Source organism: Nymphaea colorata, chromosome 2 (assembly GCF_008831285.2).
Source record: "Nymphaea colorata isolate Beijing-Zhang1983 chromosome 2, ASM883128v2, whole genome shotgun sequence".
Lineage (NCBI taxonomy): Eukaryota > Viridiplantae > Streptophyta > Magnoliopsida > Nymphaeales > Nymphaeaceae > Nymphaea > Nymphaea colorata.
In genome coordinates, this window is record NC_045139.1 from 9,961,085 (window position 1) to 9,986,805 (window position 25,721).

At 39.1% G+C, this 25,721-nt stretch overlaps 2 protein-coding genes and 1 long non-coding RNA gene across 5 annotated transcripts; all 3 read left to right on the top strand.

The window, feature by feature from the left end:
* The first annotated feature begins 168 nt into the window (after window positions 1-168).
* LOC116246948 (uncharacterized) lies at window positions 169-4,223 on the top strand. The gene is made up of 3 exons (XR_004170765.2): window positions 169-288; window positions 388-558; window positions 3,923-4,223. It is a non-coding gene; the product is annotated as an uncharacterized LOC116246948 (long non-coding RNA).
* Window positions 4,224-11,755: 7,532 nt separating this feature from the next.
* Window positions 11,756-19,127, top strand: LOC116247674 (uncharacterized). 3 transcript variants are annotated; one of them, XM_050075966.1, is made up of 7 exons: window positions 11,757-11,914; window positions 12,266-12,354; window positions 12,780-12,970; window positions 13,061-13,585; window positions 14,545-15,732; window positions 15,820-17,070; window positions 18,077-19,127. In XM_050075966.1, exons 2-7 carry the CDS (start codon window positions 12,320-12,322, stop codon window positions 18,841-18,843), a joined length of 3,957 nt encoding a protein of 1,318 aa, XP_049931923.1. In that variant the 5' UTR covers window positions 11,757-11,914; window positions 12,266-12,319; the 3' UTR covers window positions 18,844-19,127. The 3 variants fall into 3 exon arrangements, with proteins under 3 accessions (XP_049931922.1, XP_049931923.1, XP_049931921.1); XM_050075965.1 differs by having other exon boundaries at window positions 11,756-11,914; window positions 13,082-13,585; window positions 14,545-17,070; XM_050075964.1 differs by having other exon boundaries at window positions 14,545-17,070.
* A 2,746-nt stretch (window positions 19,128-21,873) lies between these two features.
* On the top strand, window positions 21,874-25,357 carry LOC116246679 (peptidyl-prolyl cis-trans isomerase FKBP15-1-like). The gene is made up of 6 exons (XM_031618495.2): window positions 21,874-22,283; window positions 22,671-22,720; window positions 23,443-23,505; window positions 24,162-24,252; window positions 24,497-24,601; window positions 24,956-25,357. Exons 1-6 carry the CDS (start codon window positions 22,208-22,210, stop codon window positions 25,039-25,041), a joined length of 471 nt encoding a protein of 156 aa, XP_031474355.1. The 5' UTR covers window positions 21,874-22,207; the 3' UTR covers window positions 25,042-25,357.
* Window positions 25,358-25,721: the final 364 nt, after the last annotated feature.

The window sequence follows — 25,721 nt, forward strand, 5'->3', positions numbered from 1 at the left end:
CCATCTACAAGTAATTAACACAAAAGGAAGGGGGGAGCAGGCCTTCAACTTTTATTGCAAAAAAATGATTAATTACAACAAAAAAATTTTCACTCTCTAAGGATACCATCATTTCCAGTACATGAGACGGCTTGGGTCCCAGTCTTCATCCCCTACCCTTCCTTCTTTAAAAACCAGAATCACCAGAGCAGCACAAAACCTTGTGACAGCTTTCCACTGCAGGTCGAGTATTTGTTAGTTTAACTTGATCAGCTTCCATTTTGATGTGCATAAAACGATCTGCCGCAGGTATTACTCCCTCCACCATTCTGCTCATCCAATTTTTCCAGCGCCTATTGGGCCTAACACAATTTTATCTTGACCTGCCTCAATCTTACTCGAATACAGGATAAGAACCCAGTTCTCAGAAAACAAGCAGCAGACTCCATAGATGAATTTCCAAGTTTTCCTCTTCACCAACCCAGTAAAGATCCTCTTTCGACCGTCAGTCCAAGAAACAATGTTGACATTATGAAGTATACTATCTCAGAAATGCCACTTTGCTGGGAAAAAGCCAAGGTGAATCCATTCTTCTACTGTATTTCTGCTCAACCAATTTAGATCAATTTTTTGGTACTGCTCCTTGCAAAGCTGCCACCGCCCTTTGGAGCTACCATATCTCATCTCCTCAGCTGCGTGCTTTCTTTCATTTCTAATGCGCCATACAAACCAGATGACCAAATAGTAAGTAAGCTTCCACAAAACTGCCCACATTTCCCCCTTCAGTTTGCACCTACACCACCATCTCAGGACTTGAGGCCTTGTTTAACATTGTTAGCTTTGGGAGGAGGCTGATTGAAATTCTCTGCTATCAAACTCCGAAAGTGTTGAGTAAATAGACATTTGAAGAATAAGTGATTTTCATTTTCCATAGCTTTATGATAGAATTCACACTAAGACGCTAACTAGATCCCAAAGTGCTTCAGCCTAGAACCTGTCATCAGCCAACCTTCACACTCAATGTATACTGTCCAAACTGCTCTGCGAATCCCATGTTTCACCCAAAGGTTGCTCCTCCATTGCTCTTCAGGCTCTTTTCTTCTGATGTGCTCCTAAATCATCTTTCTCTGAATTTCAGCAATTTACATACCGGCCCAGATCAACTTATCAGGCTAGGCCCCTATCTAAGGTCAGCCCTCTAGCATCAAGTCGGAGGCTACTCAAAACTCAAAAGGCTAATCATAGTTCTGTCCTCTTGATGCACCACCTACTCCACCGTAGTTTCTTTGTTTAGGTTTTCATTTAGTGGGTTAGAAACACTTATGTCCTCCACTAAAGGGGCACCATTTCATCTGTCGTACCAGACTTTAGCTAATTTTCCATTATGCACTTGCCAAGAAACCTCATTACTTATGGTCATCCATTCTGTCAGATTGATTTCCATACAAAAAACACTGAGAGAAAGTAGAATTACTCCACATACTATGTTTTCTTATGTATTTCTCCTTGACATAGTTGACCTAGATATTGTTAAAATTGATAGCACAACAAGGTAGAAAAGCTAGACAAGCTTGATTTACTTCATGTATTTTCTTGATGCCAGTACGGCCCTCTTTAATAGGGAGACAAGTCTTCGCCCATTTGATTAAGTGTGCTCTGCGCATGGTTTGTCATCACCCCATAGGAAAGGAGCACATAAGCTATCAACTTTAAACATGAATTTGGATGGGAGGTGGAAGACCAGACTTCAATACTGTGGGATGGTGGACAGCACTTTTATCAAGCAGAGTCTACCTGCAAAGGAGAGTAATTTTTGTTTCCATAGGCTAAGTCTCTGCCCAATTCTCATGAGAAGGCCAGACCATTGACTGTGAAGTAGACGTTTATTTTGGAGAGACAATCCCAAATATTTTAGAGAGAGCTCTCCCGACTTCCAACCAAACAACCTCTTTGCCTCAACATTGTCTACGTTTGTGGTATTGAATCCAACAATCACACTCTTGTTGTTGTTCTTCAAAGACTTCAATTAGCTTGTTGGTGTTAATCATCATTCTTTGATTATAGTCAATGAACAGCATTAAGTCATTGGCATAAAGAAGAGAGTCTATGCTTTTTCTATGAATCCTAAGGCACATAAGCTTAATCTTGCGCGAGCCTATAGCTTCTTTGAAACTTCTACCAAATATCTCTGCAACTATAAAAAATAAATAAGATGAGAAGGGACTCCCTTTGCAGCTGGAACCAGTCACCCTCCTTACCGTTTAATATGATTGTCATGGATACTGAAAACACAAGGATCATAATCCTTTGAATTCAACCTTCCTCAAACCTCAGTTGTCCCAACAAGTTCTCCAAGAATGCCCAAGAGACTTTGGCATGTGCTTTGCTCAAATCAATGTTAAGGCATAGAGACTTGTTTTTCCTAGTACCGATGGAGTGAACAACTTCCTGGCCTAAAAGGATGCAATCTTGGATGCAACGCTTAGGAAGGGACACACTTTGGTTACTAGTAATGATCCGGCAAAGTATAGGTCTCGTTCTTTCTACCATGATACAACTCAGGAACTTGGTGCTATTGCAAAGAGATATAGGCCTCAAATTTTGAAATAGCAGTTTCACCTATAATTTTTGGAATCAAAGCTAGAAGTTTTTTATTAGCTCTGTTAACTAGTTTACCTTTAGCAAAGAAATCTCGAAAGAAAATGGAGATCATCTAGTTTTTTTTGGAAAAGCTTATTTGGAAATCCATCTGGCCTAAGCACTGAATCTTTGTCTGCTTATAAGACTGCCCACTTGATCTCTTCATCCCATATGGGCGCCATGAGACTCTCATTTTGTTCGCACTTACTACAGTGTCGTTGATCATGTCTGGATTTAGAATCCCTGTTTCACTTCCTTTCTGTAAGAAATCTTGAAAGCAATGCATGAATGTTTCCATAATGTCTTTCTCACTGTCTATTTTCTGATCATTGACTATAACCACAGCTATCTGAATTCTCCTTCTACTTTTCATTGATTCATGGAAGAATTTAGTATTGGCATCTCCACCTTTTAGCCACTTTAGTTGAGATTTTTGACGCCAAAAAGACTCTTCCATGTTTAAAAGTTTCCCAAGAATTTCCTTGCAATTCTTTTCATTAAAGCAATATGGCATCCCCTTTCTACCTCAATCTGATATTCCAAGAGTTGACTACGACAATCCTCAATCTGTTTGCGCGAAACCCTTGGGAGAACTTGTTGGCTCATCCACCGATTTTATCTTTGGTCCTTTCTAGTTTTTTGAATATGCGAATCAAAGGAGAGCCATCAACTTCTCTTGCCAGCATTGCTCCTCTAACCAATAATTATAGAACCTGAAACAAGCCTTACCATGTGACCAACTTTGGCTCTTCCTAGAGCTACGCAAAAATGGATTATGATTCGAACAATTTTGAGGAAGGATAAGAAACTCATTCAAATCAAACATGTGTTCAATCCACAAAGCCAAGACCATGCAATGACCGAACCTGCTCATAATATTCCCCTCACCCAACCTGTTGCTGCTCCAAGTATAGGATGCTGTGGAGTTATAAATTTCTATCAGATTATAGCAATTGATGAAATTAGAGAACGTATGGCTGGCTGCCTAAGCGGGAGATGCTCTTGTTTTATCCTGCTTGTTGCCCACAGCATTAAAGTTGCCAACACATATGACTGAGTCTTCAATTCCAGTAATTGTCTTGGAGTTCCAGGAGTTGCTACTTCCAAATCTGAAATCGGTGTCTAAATACACACCAATAGCCAGAAAAAAATTCTAGTGTCCAAAGTATATGTAGTTGATATATATGTAAATATTCCTCCTAGCTAGCTTAGTTCAACCTTATTTGCAAATTGTTGAACCAGAATTCTTCATTTTTTTTCCCTTGAGTGTCTTCTTTAGTTAAAATCTTGTGATGATATCCAGGACCCCAGTCAATGCCCAAATCACAGATGATAGTTTCAATCGAGTTGAGAAGGACAAGGAATCCGTGGAAGCTTTTGAATACATCAGTTACATCTTCTTCATGCAAGGCTGGTCAGCCAGAAAGTTGGAGAGCGACTAAAGAAGAAGACTCGCTGTTGCTTCACCTCAAAGGAAACCCACTTTCTCGGCACACGGCATGAGTGGCAAGAAAAAGTGGTGCTTATTTAGATGTTGGTTCCATTTTAACCGTAGAAATGTTCATACTTATCCTCGCAGATTAGCTTTTTCTTGTCATCTTGGATTGAAACAGAGAAACCAAAGTTCATTTCTCAATGACTTTCTCATGTAGGTGGGCGTGTCTTTTGGACGACACCCTCATAAAGAGTTGCCTTGAAAAATTTGGTTTTGTGAAAAAAACGAGGTTTTAATCAATTTTGTTTTAATTGGTTGGTGCATTTGGACGGCACGCTTAAATTAAGGCCAGAATTTGTCTCGGGCTGGGCGCAGCCCATGACTATGGCTTGGCCCCCACCCCAACTACCCAAAACCTAGGCACAGGTGCCGTCCACCTCGGCTGGGCCTAGTTAAAATAAAAACTATATATATTTTTATATAAAATAATTTATAAATATAATTAATCATAATATATATATATATATATATATTACAGTAATAAGAAAAAGTAAAATATTGAGCTGAGTCGGGTTAGGCGGCCCGAAGCTCAGCTTCTTGAATTCAAGCCTAAGCCCGAGTCGGGCCAAGAACCAGGAAAGGGTGTCCAGTCCTATGCTCATCCTTAGCTTAAATTGAATAAATTTTATTGTGAACAATTAACTTGAGAGAAACCAAGATTATTCAATTCCTCTTAAAAACAAGGTTTTCTCAAAATGGACTTTTAACAAACTCTGATTTTGGTTCCAAAAAAAATTGTTTTGGAAGTAAAAGACTGTTTTGCCTCCAAAAATCTGTTTTTAGAGTGTCATTCAAACACTATCAAGAAATCAACCAATGAGGGGCTTGGTCCCTATGTCACATGTTAGGTGCGGCTAGGGTAGAATATATATATATATATATATATTCTCATTTTATTTGTCTATATCGTTAGTATCAAGAGTACCTTTTATCTCATACAAATTTCAAAGTTTTATTAAATAAAATGAAGGAATAAAAACAAAAAGGGCAAAAAAGATGAGGAAAAAGATAAAGAGAAAAAAAAAAGGAAAAAGGAAAAAACAATAGTGGGTGGCACCCAACTCAGTCAAACTGAGTCGGGTGCCATGTCAAGTCGCACCCTAGTGAGTCGTGTGCTTCATTAGTTTTGGTGTGACTTAGCTTTAGCTTGGTCCCCTGGCTTCACTATGCTCTTGCCTTCTTTTAGTTATTTCTGGTCGCTCATGATTTTTTTTCGTTTTGTGAGTGCTTTTACTACTTGCAAAGCCCACAAAGCACTCGCAAAGCATAAAGTCTTAGCTTACTTGTTTTGCTTTGTGCAAGACACACTTTTTGTTTTTCACTTTGTAATGTTTCACAAAGCTTTGCAGTACTGAGCCTAGAAATAGCCACAAGTCCATTACCTGAACCGCCTACTCCTACCCTAAAAATCCTGACTTTCTCCATTCCTTAAAAAACTTTTCTTGGATAAGCTTCACCTACAATCAAACACTCCCCAGGTACTCGAATCCAGATCTAGCTCGGAGGCCTTGAACAGACCTACCAAGGCATATAGCAGAGGTTCTAGAGATTTCTTTTTCCCTTGTTTATCCAACAAAATGGGGTGACATCGATTCTGAGTTGCAAACACGAGCTAAAAATGATGAGAACTTTTCTTTCAGAAAATTATTCTGAAATAATAATGACTAGCAACGAGAGAAAAGCCAAAGAAGCCGATGGAGTGTAATTCAAGGCAAAAGAACATGCGAGGAAGAAACCCGCTACCATAGAAACAAACACAAGCTGCTTTCACGACTCATTTGCTTTAGCGAATGGAACTGATATAGTGTTTCGTTCCAGCAAAATCCAAATAACTATACACCGTGATATCTGCGTTACAGTGTTCATTATGACAAACATCCAACATCCAAAAGACAAATTACTTTAGAACTATACAACATATATATATCATCATGAATCTTTTTGGGTATTGTATTCGATGCCAGTTATGACATTGTAGCAGGTGGCACTGCAGTAGTCTGGAAAATTTTAGAACTTGATGTTGACCTGCATCATCAATTACATAACATGTCATTTTTCTTATACAGGATACGCTGTGAGTGAAGGACTTGTCATTTTCCAAGCATCCAAGGTGATCATTTTCTTCTAGTGATCATTTTCTTCTTTAGTGAGTCCTCATTTTACTACTTAAATGGGGATATCTAAGTAGAGTTGAAGGGAATAACAATAAGTTCACTCACACCCCAAAAAAAGGTAAAAGAAAGGAGGTTTCGACTTCACTTAGGCGGTGGGGTTCCCTCCCTTCATGGACTTCATTTGGTTCAAAAGGACAATCTATTTATGAATGATTTTCTGGCTGCATTAAATCTGGAGAATCCTTTTCCTATTTGAAAGCGTGCATTTTTCCTGTAAGCAGGGGCGGAACCAGGATTTTTTCTAGGGTCGGGCCAAGACGATTCGCGGGCCGGGCCAAAAGGAGCAACGAGGAGCGACCGGTCGGGTCAAACTAAAAAAATTTGATTTTTTCAATGTAAAAAAAAAAATTCCTGCGCTCACCCGGGCCATGGCCCGGGCGGCCCCCGAATCGTCTTGCAATTAAGTGCCAGAAAGTTAACATGATCTTCCAAAAATCCTACCGATGAGAATTTGGAGAGAAAGGGGATAATGTATGATTATCATGTGTCATTTATTTGGTTGTTACACTACCAAAAAATGGTTATTTTCAGTGAAATTACATACTCAGGATGAAGCTTTGTGATAAGAACGAGGGTTAAAGGTACAGGTTACAACCTCTTTTTTTTTTTTTTGGGTAGATTTGAAATCGAGTGCTGTTTGTTTACTACGTGAGATCCACACAAAAGGGACTTCAAATCAGCCTTAATACATCTCAAACACATCCTTAAGCTGATTGGCTTCAGTAACAAGTCTAACAATTCTGTCCTTAAAATTGGAGCATTCATGAAACTCTGCTCATAAATATGCTCAAAATTTTTAACGCAAATTCATCATACTTAAACAAATTTGTTACTGCTGTCAAAACACTTCTACAAACGTTTAGATCTTAAACAATCCATTCATGTGAGAAGAGCACTGTGAGAATTTTATCTGATGAAATAAAAAGGATTCAGAGTGTCAGGGTAGTTAAGAACTCGCAGGCATGATATATATATATATACATATACGATTCTGGATATGGAACCAGTTGTCGGTGCCAATCTCAGACCTGACAGAGCTGACACTATTTTTTAACTACCACGTACAGCAAATGGCAGGCTCCTTTTCTCCTATTTTTCTTCTCTTCTGAACACAACTTTTCCCACTTGCTTGAAGCTGTCCATTTTTCAAAAATAAAAGTGAAAATATTTTATGTAATTACAAAATTTCAGAAAAACTTTAAGAACACGATTTAAATCGGCCGATATTTAAAACGCTGCGTCTATCCGGTTACAAGTTTTCAATATCGGCCGATATTTATGCCGACTTGCTGAAGTTGAGGAGTCACCTTTACTTTACAACATAAATGAAGATGGGGAGGAACGCATTGCCCAGACTGTTTGGTGAAACTGAAGAGGGAAATTTGGTGCGCTCCTGATGTATGCAATTGACTGCACGAATGTGATGTGGTCTGAACGAGTTGGTTTCCCACTTGGAACAAGAAAAAAAAAGGCGGAGAGACTGAGGAATTTCCGTATGTAAAGTGACGCACACGCTTGACTCATTGTTCTAGTCGCAACTATCGGAGACATTTTGTCTTCCTTGAACAACTAAATGCTTATATAATAAATTGTATAGAATTTTAGAATGACATGATTCTACTTTAATCAGAGGAGCGTTGTGAAGATGCATGTAGAGACTTATTGATTACAGGGGCGGAGGGAGGGGGGGGGCGCCTAGGCCATGGCCCTACCCCGACCAATGAAAAAAAAAATTACATTGAAAAAAATAAAATTTTTTAATTGCACCATGTATTTTTTTTATTTAAATTCAGTTGGCCATACCCAGATTCAAAGGTTGGACTGTCAGTCCGTCCTTGAACAAAATCCTGGTTCTGCCCTGATTAATTAGGAACTGCCATGCACAGTTAGAGATTACAACATGGCATTTCCAAGTAGTTGCACAGCATTTCTAGAAAATCTGCTTTGGAAAAGTACCAACCTTTTTTTTCATAGGATTTCATCTAAGTCATATATGCGCTTCAGTAAGTTACTTACTTTTACTTGATCAGCTCGTTGTTATAGCCCTGTTTTCATTATAATTTTGCGAGTTACTGATGCATTAACATATACAATTTTTTTGTTTATTTTAGTATTGCTTTCATTTTGAACTTTGCTTAGTATTTTGCATATAATACACAGTCATAACCCACATTTTCTAAAGTTGTTGTGCTGGTATTGGTACCAACATCTCTGGACCTATATTCTAACCTGTAACCGCATCCATGTGACTAATTTGCCACCTTTTGAGATTGGGTATCCATTCTTGAACTTGAGAGCTGTGCAGGCCACACCATGGAAGAGTAGAATGACTTTGTGCAACAGGGCTTATCAAATTAATCTTGAATGTAACCTACAAACACGGAACAAACACTTGCCCAGCCAAGAGAGAATCGTGTTCCAAAGAACATAGCATTCATGTTACCAAATGGAACTTTGCTTCATTGAAGAATTTGGAAAATTATGAAGGGATTTATATTCGTGTCGTATACTATGCTGTGTCTTTGAGGAGGCAGTCAAGTCAATTCTAAGTCAGGTCAATACAAATTGCATTTGAACTAATTTTAGCATTCAAAAGTGTACCAACATACAATTCAGTGCTTATTTTAAAATATTTTGAGTAAAAGTCAATTGAAACAATTTATGTAATTCAAAATATATTAAAATAAACATCGGAATGACAAATACATATACTCAAGGTCATTATGAATGCCTTAATTTCATCACATTATCTATGTTTTTAACTTATTTTATTTCACTAATCTTATTTCTTGCAAGAAAAAATCTTTTGAAATATTAAGTTACTTGACTCAGCATTATTACTTTTTTTTTTTTTCCTTCTTTTGCCTTCCTCATCACGGCTGACAGTACACTACTGGAAGAGCTCAGATGTCCCCGACCTGCGGGAAAATGGCGAAAACGAATGTCACCGTCCAACTTTCTCAGAAGTTACCTGACATGGTGGCTCTCTGGATCTGGACCCACATTGGTTATGTGGTCCATTTCCCTGCTTTGCCATAAATGTGACCTCAGATCTAAAGGGAATGAAGATATATAGAAACCTGTGCACATGCATAGCAATAATAATCTTTTTATGTAAAAGCAAGTTCATATGGGAGCCAAGCTAACCAAAGGACTCATAAGATTCACGTTCGACTCGTTTACGGAAGATGTCTATGGTTCCGATACAATCATATGTTCGATCCAAAATCCAATTCGAGCGATTGAGCTATTCACATTTATATCATATAAAGTCTTCCTTCCTGAATCCAATAAATATTTGATTTTTCTTGGACATCTAAATATCATTACGTTTAGGAGTTCTCATATGATTTATGTACCACTTTTTACAACCAAACCCGAACCGACAGTCCGTGTCAATTGAAGCCAAATCTGAAACAGTTGATACAGTAATCGCTATTTGGTAATAGCTAGTGATGTCCGAATCCGGATTCATTAAAGGGGTTGTTTGGCATTAGGAACAACGTGTATTATGAGCATTGTGTATTCAAAATTAAGTACATTCATGACAAGAATATATGAATCTAATCTAATTTTATGGCGGATTCTTCAAACATTTGCACATTTTTCCTAATGCCAAACCGCCCCTAAGGAGCATATTATGAACTTAAATGTTTCAGCTTAGGGGTCCAATTCTTACTAAATTAAACGGAGATTTTACATAAGAATCGGCCCGCTTCTCCGGTACTAAGTATGTTTTTGCGGGACCTAGGCTCATGGGACAAACGAGTGTGGACCTACGTTTGAGCTTGACTTAATAGTTATGTATTATGAAGCTGCATGAAGACTTTAGTAGCAAATTCATTACTTAAAAACTAAAGCATCGACCATGAAGAGATTCCAACATGTTTGTTGTTGGGGAGTTAATAATCAAGTGGGACTCTAGAAAAGGGTATCATCAAACATGGATAGAGAGTCTCATTATCACTACATATTGCATGATGAACATATGCAAACCTATTTAACAAACAATTGTTTTGACGTCGATAGCTACCACTTTTATGGAATCCAAGGCCCGCTTCTTTACTTCACGTTAGTAACAAAAAAAGTGGAGCTCCGTAAGAAGGTTCATTATTTTTCTAGTTTTGGGTAAGCAAAATTTTAGCTTACCACCTAACAATAACAAGAGTGTCTAAGCAGCTTTGAATTAAGGCTGGGCATCATGTTGGGTACCCGCTACCCATTCCAACTCGGGCTCCAAAAAAAGGCATCGTTTCTGGTACCCAGTCCAACTCGGGCTTCAAAAAAAGGCACCAGGCAGGCCCGATATAAGCTCGGGTGGACCAGATTAAGCCTGGTTTGGTTTGACTCGGTAAAAATTTTTTAATATACATTTTATTGATTTTCATATATAATTATAATTAATTATATTTATATATTATTTTATATTAAAAAATATATGTTTTTAATTTAATCGTGCCAAGCCCATGCTAGGCTCGAGTTTTAAGTGTCGGGCCGAGCTCGGACTTAGGTTTTGGGTATTGGGTCAACCCGAGCTTGACTCCTTATTGAGTCGAGCAGAGCCGGCCCAATGCCCAGACTTACTTTGAACTCCAAGTACAGGAAAAAAAGAGAGGCTTGGCATCTTTTGAATATCCAATGTTGCAACAGCAAATTATAGTTAGCAGATCGAAGGATCTTTTGTTACTACTGGGTTAGAGGGGCACTCCTTTATATTTGGGGCACTTAACATATATATATATATATATAAAGATGTCAGTAAAAATAAATTCACACCTACCATGTGTCTCGGCTAGGATTACCAAGGATGCTAAAACAAAGAGATGAAAAAAAATGTTATGTGGGTGAGATGTTAGCTGGTCGAGTGGCTTTCAGAGAATATACATTTAACAGTAAGATCTCTCGTTGCGGAGAGAGAGAGAGAGAGAGAGAGAGAGAGAGTGAGAGAGAGTGAGTAAGAAGTGAGTTAATGTTACTTAATATTGACCTAACACGACGTTGAAACAACACAAATCAGAAAGTAAACATGTGGATCAGGTAGAATTCAAGTCTTTCAAAAATATATGTTGAACCAACCACTTTTTTATTCTTACAACTGCCCAAACACGAGCTTGTGATTACCATGAATTTAAGTTAAACTCTTTGAAGCCTCATGACACTTCAAAGGCATTATTAGACATAATTTTGTGCATCAAACGAAAATTTTTTCTTCTTTTTTTAATTTCCACGAGATCTCGGATTCCGGTATTTTTCCGTCTAAACTTTTCTCCACTCTGACTTGTGATCCATATATTAAAAAAAAAAACTTCAGATTCGTTGAGGCCCTCTGGTGGTATTATCCGGAATTTTTATTTCAAGATTTTCCATTCGAATGCCCGTAATACCAGGCCATTATATTATACCTGTCAATTTATGAGAGAGAAGCTCGGAGAGGAAGAAGAGAGAGAGGGGGAGACGTTAGTCAAGGATGTGGGGTCCACATGTGCAGAATTACACATGAGCGTGCTGGTCATATTATTACAGCAGCAGTAAGTTGCAAGGAAGGAGGAGGAAGAGGAGAGAAGCAGAGGAACGGCAGCAGCAGCGTGCAGGCAGCAGCCGGACGCTGACTTGTTAGTAGTTCCCGGTAAGATTTTTCTCTTACTTTCTCACTGTCTCTGCACAGAGAGCTCGTCTTGTCATTACTTCAGAGCCTCGTTCCTCGTCCCAATTTTGTCCTTGTCTCATCCTTCTTTCTTTTTCTGCTTAATCTCATCTCTATTTCTCTCTCTCTCGTTACTTGAAACTCTGGAGTCTCGAATCTTTCTGTGTTCTTCATTAGTTTAACCTACGGTTTGGCTATTACTAGCTTCCACCGGATACAGGTCCGGTGGCAGGTCTTTGGAGCAGAGACGAGGAACAAGTTGAGTGTCCTTGTCCACTTTTGCGCGTGACAGTTCTCTGTTTTTTTTTTCCTGTTCTTTTAACTGTTCTCCAGAGAGAGAGGGACGTTTTTTGAGCTTGGTGGTGTTTCTGATTCTTGGTGGTGCAAATGCTGGAAGACAAACAGAAGACTGCATCAGGCATGTGCTTCCCCTTCTTCTCTTATTTATTTTGCGTCAGGCATGTGCTTCCCTTCTTATCTTATTTATCTTTCTACTGCCTCTGGTCTTAGTTCCTGACCTCTGTGTAATGAAAAATTTAGCGCCTTTTGGAGATTGCCTTTTCGGCATCCTTTCTGAAAAAGGAGCTCTTCTTTGAGTTCTTCATTGCCTTAAGAACCAAATCATGGGAATCAAGAGGTGGGTCATGGCTTGTAATATTATTTGAAAATTGGTTCCCTCATAAAATAACCGGTGGTGGTTCTCTGATTTTTTCTTCTTCTCTTTCTGGGACAATGGTGGCAGTTTTATTGTTTTCTTCCTTACCCCTTCCAGTTTCAAGCTATAAATTTTGGTCGACATATGTGCTAAAGAGTGGTTTTGCTCTGGGGTCAATTTGTGTTCAGAAAGCAACAGTCATGGAGTTTGGGTATGTCACAAATGTGGTTGGACGTATCCGAACCCACATCCGAGCGCCAAACACCGGCGGAACCATAAGAAACACTGTGGAAAGCTTGGTAATGTTATTGTATCGCCGCGAGAGCGCTCGAGTTCACCAGATTCCGACGATGATTTACATGAAGAAGAGCATAGTTTCCCTGGTAAATTTTCTGCTTCTCCGTTTACAATTAAAAATTGGAATCCAGGTTTAATTGCTCACAGAAGTTCGTTTCCTTTTAAAATTTACGTAGCCAAACCGGTGGTAGATGCAGCTAAAAGCAATGGAACACAAGATCAAGTGGCGGAGAAAAGTGTAATAACAGAAGTTCATGAAATATCAAACAGAGTTGAAGAAGAAGAATTTGCAGATGCAGTTACAGATTTCTCGGAGGCTTCACAAAGTCCCAACAATGAAGTGGTTCAAGTCGGTCGCAATGATCATCCTGGTTCTGTGAACAGGTCCTTATCAGGATCTCTATTTCATGATCATGAATCTGTAGCATTTAAAACGGATAACCGTGATAGAGGTACTGAAGGCCTAATGGGACCAAAATCGCCCGCTGGGTTTGATTCCATTGAAGTTTCTAGTTTGCAAATTGATTCAACTGAATCTTTAAAGGCCGAGAGACATGAAGACTCTGTTGGTTTAATGGGGAAACCGGTCCATAGCCATGTGCAGCATATTGTCGGTCTGAGGAAAGATGGTTTAGCTTGCATCCTTGAACAGGACTCACCCATCAAAGAAGCTTCCGACACTATCGGTGGTGATGCTTCAGGTATCCCAGCACGGTGACTTATAATCTTTTGATATCATTCTCTAAGTATTCAAACTATTCCCCTTATCCAATTAAGCTCGTGTATTAACTGAAACTTATTAAACTTTTATTTATCCCACAACAACTCTCGACTCATAGCCGATAACTGAAAACTCTGTTTTACTATTACAAATACCTCATGCTGGAAGGTGTTAACATATTTTCTGGTAATGCTCACTGAGTTGTATGTATCTGAGAAAAAGTGCCAAGTGACTGCTACTAGAGAGAAAGGAGATATCAAGATAAGTTAAATTTTCATAGAAGTGTATTCCATATGATGTTTAAAAGTATAAAAACTTATAACCATGAAAGGGATTAAAAAATGTCATGAATCTTGATGATGTTGCAAATGAAATTGACACTTTAGAATTGTCATCATCTTCAGGAGCATGAGATGCACAGAGGCTCTCCATGATATTTGATAGTTTTCGTTCAGGAAAACTGGCAAGATTTTACAGAATTCAATATGATTTACTGAGCAACCTTACTGCTAGCTTTGTTTGGGTTCTGAACCTTCTGCTAACATGTGTTTTGCATTCTGTTCTTTAATGGTTAGTTACACAAGTATCAACCTGTAAACGTTTTTTAGGTTCTTTTAAGTTATGTCGAGAGGGGGAGGTAAATGAACCTCTATTAATCAATGATGAAGGATTTTCTTGCTTGAATAATTCAAGGCATCGATCGATGATGATATTCATGCTTGCTACTAATTCCATGTTGAGAGTAAAAATGTTCATGGTTTATATTGTTGGATATACCCTCATAAATAGTTTCTGTAAAAATTCTCATAAAATACCTGCCTTCAGCATGTTTTGAATAGCCTCTTTTCACCAGAATGGTAAATTTGACTTTCCCATTACATTTGGGAGCGTGAAGGTAGTTAGTGAACTAATCAGAGATAACTGTGCCTCCATCTGCAGTTAGTATTCTGAACCATAAGGGTGAAGGCCACGTTACACAGCAACAGAGCGATCACCTTTTGGGAACAGAAGTGGAGCTGCCAGAGGTGTCAATGTCATCATCGGATCTTTCAGCATGTCTGACAACAGATTTAGTGGAACCCAAATGCACGAGCAGCTCAACTTCATCATTGCCTGGTGCTGCAGATATGGAGACTGAGAATGGGCCTCCAAAGAATACAATGGCTAAAATTTGTGAGCATGATAAAGGACATGCAGAAAGTGAAATTGAGATTGATATGTCTCATAAGTATTGGGAAGGAACAAATGAGAGTAGAGGTTTCTTAGGCTACCGTTATGAGAAAGTTGTGATGCCCAGTTGTCTGGAGGCGTCCACTGAAATTGATGACCCTTTAAAGGTTAGTGTTGTCCCTTCAGATGCACCAGGCGCTAAAATCTGCTCTGAGAGAGAAACTCAAGATGTTGCTCCAGTGATGCAGATATCCCCAGAGGAACCTTCGCTTAATGAAACTTCAGGATCTGGGACAGTCATAACTGGTGAACTCAATGCTTTCTCCCTAAATAGTCAAGTTACAGACAGAAGTGTGCTGATTGACGCAGACATAAGGAAAGCTGTAGCTGGAAACTGTCAGCAACATGGAGCTAAAACCTGTGATCATAAAAAAAGCAACGATGAAGATGTACCAATTTCCACAGCTCCCGAAGCTTGGTCTCCAGGACATGACACTAACATAATTTCTGATGTTTATGAGGATCCCAACTTAGTGAAAGTAGTAGTTCCTTCAGTTCATACAATTAACGTGGAATCAGAAAAAACAACTCGAGATGATTCCAAACTTTATATTGCTTGTCAAGAAAATGTGGGTGAAAGTGGGCCACATGTGGAACTGGCACCTCTTACATCCATAAATCCTGGAACCTTTTTGAAGGATTCTTCCGGTGGTCATGAAGATCCAGATCTTATAAATCAAGAACCTCCTTTGGGACCTCCTGTTATCGAGGCATTGACAGATATAGCTGACAATAGTGAAGTTGGTGTTGCTTACTCGAATAGACCACATATTGTCTCCAGTTCTGTAACAGACAAGGAGGGCTTTGCACCTACACAAGACACCAAAGCTCTAGGGGTGTTAGACAGAGAACAGGATTTAAACATAAGAATCTCTTCTAATGTGCAAGAAGGCAATGGTAATTCCCTTGAATATGCGAGCTCTATGTATAATGCTGTTATCATTTATGATGAAACGATCTCAGATCATAGCAATGCGTGTGCAGGGCACAGAGAAAGGCCACCACCACCTACCTTATCAGAAGATAAATGTGGAATTGTTGATTCTGAATCGGTCTGCAATGATAATGCGGTTCACTCAGGTGGCCTCGGCAGCTTCCCAACTGTGGCTCCAGAAAATGTCACACAAATAGTAGAATCAGTTGTTGAGCTTGTGATCCCTGTGGCTCCAATGGAACGTGACATGCCACCTGCAGTGACTGATGATGAGGTTACTGAGATAAGGGATGTCATCCCATCTGAAGATGAAAAAGCCTGCTATGCAGAGGAAAATATACTGCTAGCTTATGGAGAGCGGGGTGATCAGATTTTGGATTTAAAAAGAAGCATGGAAAAGCATGTTGTTGTTTCCAGCATGGTATATGCTCCTGCAAAAAGGGAACATGAGGAAGAGAAAACACCTTTTGTTCCTCACATTCAAGAGAAACTTCATTTGGAATTGCAACCAAATCAAAGCGATCATGAATTTCTGATTGACTCAACAGGTTCTGATATGGCAATGCATGTCGCTGAGGAGGAAAAATCTTCTCATGAACACCTTACAGAAGCTTGTAACGCAAGCTCTGCCAATCCCCTTGAAGATAGTGCCACAAAAGACAGCATAAGGGAACTGATTCATTCAGACGCTGCTGATGGTTTTCCAGTTGAGGAACAAAAAATTCTGCCTATCACTGATGATGCAAAGGCTATTGAAAGGAGAGAGAGTGCAATCCCAGCTGGAGACGCAAACTCCAGCAGTTCATATGAAAAAACTATAGTAGTTTGTAAGGAGCTGGATGAGCAGTTCAAGGACTTCAAAGGAAGCCCAAACAAGCATGTTGACGATTCCAGTATGGTGCTTGCTCCTGTTGAAAGGGAACTTAAGGAAGATCAGCTACCATCAGATCCTCAGTGTCAGAAGAAGGTTCATAAAAAAATAGGATCAAATCAGAACCATCTAGATGAATCACAGAACAATATAAAAGTTAATGAGATAGCATTGCACATCTCTGATGATGAAAAATCATCTTCAGCATATCTTACAAAATCTTCTGGGCCATGCTTTGTTAGTCCCCTTGAGGACAGTAGTTTGAAAGAACCGAGACCAGAAATGGTTGAATTGGCCTCTTCTGATGGTACCAAAATTAAGGATCTACAAAGTGAGGATGGTGTCACTACCTCCAAGTCATATGTTGAAACTTCAGCGTCTGGAGTCAATGGTACTCATGCTCCGATTTGCCAAACGGACAATGTAGAAGGTAATATAGTTTCCTGGTCCTATATATATATATATACATAATTTATTGGGCACAAACACACCCAAAATTACTGCCAGACTGAATTTGTTGCTTAAAGAAGTGCCAGATTTTGTTTGCCTTTCTCGTATTTGATTTAGGGCCTCACTGCATTGATGTTCCGTGTAATGTTTTATGGTTTTTGCATGTCTATTGATTTTAGACAATATGGCAGAAACTCATGGCTGCGTATGCATCAAGATGCTGGCATGCCTATAGGTTGATTTATTGACCTTTTCATTCTCCATTAAACCTGCATGATTCTTGGTCCAACATCCCCTGGATATTGTATTGTTCAAGGAATCAAGGGGATATTTTTCAGAAACCATTCCTCCTCAGTAGGAAGCTCTGTTTCGAATGCCAGTTTCTAATCCGATCCAAGGACTCATAAATGGTGAAGTATGCCCATGATTGCAAATATTAGACGTTTTTAGCTATTTCCTGATTGGAGGCTATCCCTCCAAGCATATCTAGTTGGCAAAGCTTTTTCCAAACATGCCCTTGTTCTGTTAGATCCATGGTATTGCTAGTCAGAATTTTGCAGGTGGATTCTCTATGTGTGTCTTGCACAAACTAAGAGGATCTTATCTTTATCTTGTACGCAGGCTTCTATGTGGCTGTCTTGTGGGTTCTTTAACACCTAGAAAGTTCTTGCTAATTGTCACTGTCATAGGTTGTCCAGACCAAGCATATTCCATTTACAACGTGTGTTAAAAAGTTCTTTTGAATTGTCTGGGGACTGAACTTTTCTTCTATTTTATTCTTATAATAAGGCATTTTTATAATTTTCTTTTATATATTTCACTAGCCTTCCTATGTTTGATATATGCTAAAAAAAACATTTGATCTAAGGGCAGGCTTAATTACCCTGCCAACTGTCAAGTATGTGATCGCTGTTTTCACAGTTAATGAGTAATTATTTTGACTGTTATAATGTTTACTACAAATTGATCATTGAATGGTATCACAGGTGGAGACAATTTCCCTACTGGGAATGTGGTTTTACCACCGGTTGTTGTCAAAGCAGAAGCTGGAAACCAGGTAGCAGAGAAAGCTGATAGTAGTGTTAGTTTGAAAATCAACGTGGTCTCTGAGGCACATCAGAACAGTGGAAACCTGGTAGCAGAGGAAGCTCCTAGTAGCGATAATTTGAAAACCAACGTGGTCTCTGAGGCACATCAGAACAGTGATGGTGCCGACATGTTTGAGCCACCTTCTTTCATGACCCTAGTTGAGGTGGCTGGAGATCATGGTGCAAAGCTAAAACCTCCTGAAATGAAACCAGAATATGCTGTTCAGAAACCAACATCTCCTGCCACTGAAGCTGCTTGGTTTCCTTCTCTGCCCTCAGTAGTAAATGACTCTGGAGCAAGGAAGAAAAATGAAGAGAGTATCACAAAAGCTGTAAATTCAAAGAGAGCCCGCACCCCTTTAAAAAATCTTCTTGTAGAAAACACAGAGAAAGGAGGAACTAAAGTTGAAGATCTTAAAGCAACAGCAAAAGACGATGTTAAATCAGAAGGCACATTGGTGATGAAGACGAAAGCAGAAACAAAGGCTCCTGAATTGGAATCTGACAAAGTTCGTTCATCAAAATTCAAGCTAGACTCTTCAGCAACAATTACTGCTAGTACAGGTATCATTTCCCCGCCAAAGCTGTTTGGCAATAAGAAAGACAAGCGGAAGAACAGGGGACTACATTCTTGGATGTATGTATGTTGCTCATCTATCAATTAGTGTCAAGTAAAGATGCTCTCTCTCTCTCTCTCTCTGTCTTGTGCATTTTTATCTTTGAGGGAGGTGTTGGTATGTTTTTAGCAAGCTTTGGACATCCTGATGAAAGGCAGTGATACTAGTAATAAAGTCTGTAGAAAATTGTGTATGTTGAGAGTATAGTAGGCCTTCAGAATGTTGTCTGTAATGTTTGTTAGACTTGGTGGGGGAGATTGTGAAACTCCAACGTTTTTGTGTTATGTTTGTTTCAAGTTCGTGGCATGTTAATGCATGAGAGGATAGTGCTAGACAGACAGTTTAACGTGGTTTAGACTATTCGGCCTACACGCACGAAGGGTGCGTGGTGCTTCTTCATTTTATTCAACTCAAATGGAAGGAGTGCATGTACGCAAGACAAGGTGATGCCGCAGGGTAAAGCAGTGAAAGGAACTGTAATGCCAAGAATGCGCTAGAAAGTATGTTCAATGCCATTGCCCTCGCATAAGGAATGTCTGTAGATTGATGAAATGAACTTGCATTGTAATGAATCCTCAATGAAGCTATTAGCGCCAAGAAAGCAGTGCCAGTTAAGAGCTTTGCTTATTCTATCCTGCATGTTTCGACGATGCAAAAAATACCGTTAGTGAAGACTGCAGCATTACTGGTACTATATTTTTGTCGGTGATGATAAACAATCAGTGTAACCACCATTTCATTTTTACATCAATGATCAACAAGCTTTGTCTCCTAAGAGACATCCGATAAAATTTGAAGCATCAACCTTCTTAGAATACGTTGTGAACAGAAGCCCATTCTGCTGGTTTGGGATTGAGTGTGGAACTTCACCTTTCCATTTGGTTCTTTAGCAGGCTTTGATTGTAGATTCATCACCCATATCTAGATTTCCACACAACAAACCACCTTTTCATCTGGTTCAGTAGCAACCATTGATTCTGGATGAGTTACTCCTATCTAAGCTTTCTCACGAAGGATCCTTTGGCAATGATTATTAAAAGAGACAGGACTGAAGATATGGGCATTTGACTTCTCAAGTTCTCTGTCGTATCCTAGCCCGGAAACTAATTTTGAAACTCTGTCATTGCTCATAGTTGGCGAACTCGCAGATCCAAGTTGCGAGTCACCCGAGTCTGCTTGTATTATCAATCGTCAGCCAATCCGAGTTCAAGAGTTTGTTCACTATGGTTTGCTTACATAGAGTAGTGGTCCGTTCGTAGATTCAGTACTAAGTCTACTCATCCCACATAACTTGGAGTCTTGGAGAAAGAAAAATGAACGCATGCAGAAGGGCTTTGTTCGAATTTGCTTAGCTTGGGAATCTCGTGGCAATATTCGTCAAATAATTTTGTTCACCATGCAGTTTATTTAAGGGCATTCCAAGATTCCATGCAACGTGTAACCCGAGCCCAGTCAAATGAGTTAACTTGGCTGGCTAGGTGACTTGTTCCTCAACCTGATCTAGAAAACAGCAAAACTAGGTGCTATCAAGACTCAGCTGAGTCATCGGATGGCCAGGCCAAGTAGTCCGAGCTTTGACAGAGTCGGAGGCGGGTTTAATCGTCTGACCTAGTCACATAGATATGATCTAATCTGCAAATTACAAAAACATACTTGTAAAGGATGATACCAAGACTATATGTTACATCAAATTTCGTTTAAGTGTAGTACCCACACACACATATATTAATTACTATAATTGTAGTAAATATATTACTAAAATTTGTAATTTGTATCATATATATGCATATACATTATTTTACATGTTACGTACAAGTATACCAGCCTTATAATTTTGATTAAATTATACCTTCATTTAATAAAAAAACACTTTTGTACATCAGAAAAAAATTGAAATTAACAAAAACCAGGCCATATGACTGAGTTGATCTGGCAAGTCATAGTCAAATCACTTGGAATCAATTCCTGAGTCACTAGGTTTTAAATCCTTAGGTTCCTCAACAGTTTCAAGGAAAAGAAGTCCCTTTGCAATACTAGGATCCGTGAATGAAGGAGGCATGGCAACACCAAAGTGATCTGTAAATTCTCAATCGACCATGTTTTATTAGGTTAGGTTGTCTGATCTTGTCAGTATCATAGTTACTGAGATAAATAACTGCCTTGGACCAGCTTTAGATATACTGTTCAATGGGGTTGTTGTAAACTTTAGTTCTCTTGAAGTACCATTTTTTGAGCAATTCGAAATATTTTATTAGATTATTTGCTCTTAGCACATCCCAGGGTTAATTGCTTGCTGCTGAGAAATATATCTGCCCTGCACCAGCTTAGGGTAGTTTGTACGTTCAATGGGGTTGTGGTAATCTATGGTGGCATTGAATTTTGCTCTTGGTAGATCAGTTTTGAGCAATTTCAAATGATCGACCGGTGAAGGGAGAGGCATTATTGTCGGTCATGGGTCATCAAACAGGAAACAGGAGAAAGAAATACATTTGGTAGTGTATGAAAAACTTTTCACTGTATTTGAACAAGCCATGAAATATGCAACTTCAGAAAAGAGTAGTTTAAAACTTAAAAGTCCTTGATGAATTTCTTTAACCTCTTTCAACTTAGAGCCAATTTGGACAGCTCCCCAGCGCCAGGTGAGTTTCCTGACATTTTTTTTTGGCAGAATTGGGATGTTGCTGGTGTGATGTGATGTCTGATGTGTTATCAGAAACTTCTTTTTGAAGGGGAAGATGATGAAGCAAGTGGGTAGGGATCACATTATTTTGATTCATAACAAGGAAGGTTCATATCATATTTCAGATTTCAGAACAATTTGTTCTGTGGAATGGCGCTTTTAAATGGATCTCCATAGTGATGGTTTGATGATGAAAGGAATCCTTTGTAGGATGGTTTCGTTGAGATGGAATGCTTTTTAAAAGTCCAAACGAAGGGGAGTCTATGGAAGAGCAAGATTCTTTTCTGGTTCTGGTTATTTGTGCTTAACTAAATGTATCCTTTCTGCTCTGCCTTATTATTAGATATTGAATGGTAAGTGTTCTTATCAATTTTTAAGGGGCTTGAAGGTTTGTTCTGTAACTTCCTTTGAGAAGACACAGAGTTAGCTCGTAAACCTCATTATTATCTTGGAAGACTCTCTCTTCTCCAGTTGGAAGAAGGAGAATTCACAAAATCGAAGATGCTAATGGGATTTCATCAGACTTGTGTCATGTTCCGATGATCCAACGAGTTTCTATCAACAAAGGTTGTTTGCTTGCTTCTCCTGGCTCCTGATAGGCCCGTGCCCGTATGAGCGAGGCGGAGATCGGATACGATAGAGATTATCGGACCCGAACGGCCGAACCCGTTGACCGGCGCCCCTCGCCTTCTTAGTTCTTCCCCTTGTTGGGCTGCGAATCCAGCGGAGGGAATGAGAAAGGGAGAGAGGGAGATGGCGATCTCTAGCTTCCTCCCGCTTCTGACAGTGGCACTCGTCTTGACTGCAGGTACCTTCAGTTGATTCATTGATTACTTCGTTCCTTTTCTTCTTTCTCTGCCATGGTTTTGTTGCGGAAAACGAGATCTGATCTCCACTTTCTCATGCCCTGTGATCCCAGTCAGGGGAACTTTCGCGTGGCATTGGTTTTTCTCCCTCTTATTTGAGAATGGTTCCGCCGATTTCCCCCATGATAAGCTGTTTTAATACGATTTCGCATTATGGAAACCATGTAATGGTTACTCGCTTGGAAAATGATGAAAAAACCTAAACTTGTATCTCCTTGGAAAATCATGTTTAGCTATTACAAATCCTATGCTGTTCGGTTCCTCTTGTATGGAAGGTGTTCATTCTCGTCTGGTTTTTATCCTCCCTTTTATTGTCTTGATCTGTGCAGTTGTTGCTAAGAAATCTGGTGATGTGACGGAACTTCAGATCGGAGTAAAGGTAGCGACCTTTCGCTTCTCTTTTTCATAATTTCTGCTTTTCTTTGTTCTGAATTCGACTTTGTGTTGTGCTTGTTCTAACTAACCTATGAGAAGACCGAGTTCAAACGCCTATTTCTTAATTTTCCTGTTGTTGTTCATAATGCTGTCTTCTTTGTCAGTCTGCGGTTAGCGCCTTAGTGGTGGTTGTTTGGTACTCGTTGAATCTCAAGCTGCTTCACTCCACAAGCTAAACAAGCGATAAGAGTGAAACCTGGAGTCGTCTTTGATCAAAGCATTACTCGTTTTGTAGAGATTAGTTGTTTTTGCTTTTCTGATCATGCATGTCGTCATGAAACAACGTGAAAAGACTTACGTCTGTGCTGGAGATTGATTCCGGCTTTGTTTTGTTAATGAGTTGCCTGCCTGCCTGTGATCGGTGTTGTCTCCTCTTCAAGGTGTGGTAATGCTAATCCTCCTTACTACAATTGGTCGTCGTGAAACACACACCGTTTAATTGCTAAGATATATGTTAACGGGTGGTGGTTTGCGAATGGAATTTGTTGAAATGTGAAGCTAATAAATTGTTTGTAGAACGTACTGCCTGTTCAATGTTGCAACAAAAATGTGAAAATATTAACTATATGGCATTCTGCTTTGTCTAGCCCTGCTGTTTACCTATCTAGTTTCTAGTCTTGTACTTTCACCATGCTGATGATCTTTCTCCCGTGTCATTCATCGCAGCATAAGCCAGAGACTTGTGATATCCAGGCTCACAAAGGTGACAAAATCAAAGTCCATTATCGGGTAAATGCATCTATTTCTTATGACCTTCTTCTTGTACACTAAAAGTTATTACAGGTGCTTTTGGTAAATTTCCGTGCTTGGATTTATGCTTCATAGTTTCTGTGGATGATATCATTTGATTTATGCCCCCGGGATGGAAAACTTTGTTTCCTGAACTTATGTTAAACTGTCTTCCATGAGTCTCGTGTACATCAAGTTCCTTCTTCTTAATTCCACTGCTTTAGTTCTGTTGAGGGGCTAGTATAAACCTTTTTAACACTGATGGGAGTTATGTGATAACTCTTCCTCTATGTGTGATTCTTAATAAATTGCCACTTAAAATAATGTACATTGAGGTTGCTTGATTTGTACATTTCCTCTCCCTCTTTTATATGCCAACATCGTTCATCCTTTGTCTGAGGTTGGTGTCTAATGGCTGTGCCTTTTCCATCTTTTAATCTCCTATTGAGTGGAAACGTCAAAGCTTGTTTTGTCTTGATTGTTCTTAAAAACTGATCGGCAAATATGGTTTGGGTGGGCATCCTTCCTCATCTGCTTTTGATTTCTTAAATTTTATCGTGGAAGGATTATAGAGGTTAATGTGTGTACCACTTGTGCGGTTAAGTTTGAGTACCATTGATTATTTCTCTTCAATGTGAAAATGTCTTGTGTTGCAGGGTTCTCTTACTGATGGAAGTGTATTTGATTCTAGCTATGAAAGAGGTGATCCAATTGAGTTTGAACTTGGAAGCGGTCAAGTGATTAAAGGTCTGTGATAATCCCTATTTGTTAGATGATTTGTAATAAATTAAATTTTGTTTGGTAGTGCTGCTAAAGTTCTAGAATTCATTTTATGGGCATTCTGGGGTTGATTTGGGTGGGGAAGTCTCTGGGAACATGTCTCATCTCTGAGGCCTCTCTTTGTCTTTTGCATTTCGCCAGATTCTGTTTTTTCCTTTTCATGAGCAATCTCCTACCAACTGTTATACAAATAATCTGTGATTGGCTGCAGGATGGGACCAGGGTTTGCTTGGGATGTGTGTGGGAGAGAAAAGAAAGTTAAAAATACCTTCCAAACTTGGTTATGGAGCTCAGGGATCGCCACCTAAGATTCCTGGTAAGTGCAATAATCTATACTTTTTAGTTCCTGAACATTTATATTCTCGATATCTCTTTCTTCTTTTTGGTTAAGTTTTCCAAAGAAGATGATGGATATCTCTTGGTCTTAGTAAAAGATATTACTATGCTTCAGTTTTCTTTATCCCGATTCTTAAACCAGAATATATTAATATACATTCACCTAAAAGGTTAAAACTATGGTATTTGTGCAATGGCAGACGATTTGCAATGTATTGCTGATTCAGTATAGATTACTGTGCCGCATCTTTATGCATCGGTGCTTTGAATGGTTCATTCGTTCATTACACGTGGTGCTGTTTCCATATTGAGTCTTTCTGGTTGGTATTTTCAGGTGGAGCTACCTTGATTTTTGATACTGAGCTTGTTGCTGTCAATGGGAAGGGCTCAAGCCAAGGGACTAGCGATAACGAGTTATAGTGGTGCTGAAAATTGGTTAAATGCCATCACTTGTGCTTCTGTACTTTAGATGAAATTAGTAGGCTTTCGTTGCTGCACTGCCTCTATCCTCCATCATTCTGGGCTGTGCTAGGATATGACATTGAATTTGGCGGGTGGAAGCCAAGTAGGCCTTTTGATTTTATCAAAAATTTTCTTCCTGAACATTAGAATTTTGAAAACCGAAACAACTTATTGCAGAAATGTCTTGCTGAGGTATCTCTACGCTTTTATATGTAGGCTGACAATTCAAAGTTCTTATTCACTAAAGTTTACGCTTGGGCAATTTAGGTCGATACATTCCTATGCTTCCTTGTAAATCTTTTACGGTTCTCTTGTTATATCGGTGGATCTGTGTCATGCTTTAGGTGATGTGATAAAAATCTTCACTTCATCTTAGGTTGGACTTAAAGATCCACACTTGAAATTTTCATTTTATTCTTTCTGTCAGGAAAAAAAAAAAAAAAACTGATCTAAAAAGGTTTGATCTTATAGATGTCAAATCCTAAGGAATTTCAGATGGCAATGCAACGCCCTTTAAATTTTCGGAACGAGATCAAATTAACCAAACGCTAAGAAATTTTTGTGTTAGACGTAACATGGATCGTACTTTGTGTTTGTGGTGCTACCGTCGTAGAATCTGTAGACTGGCAAATATAAAA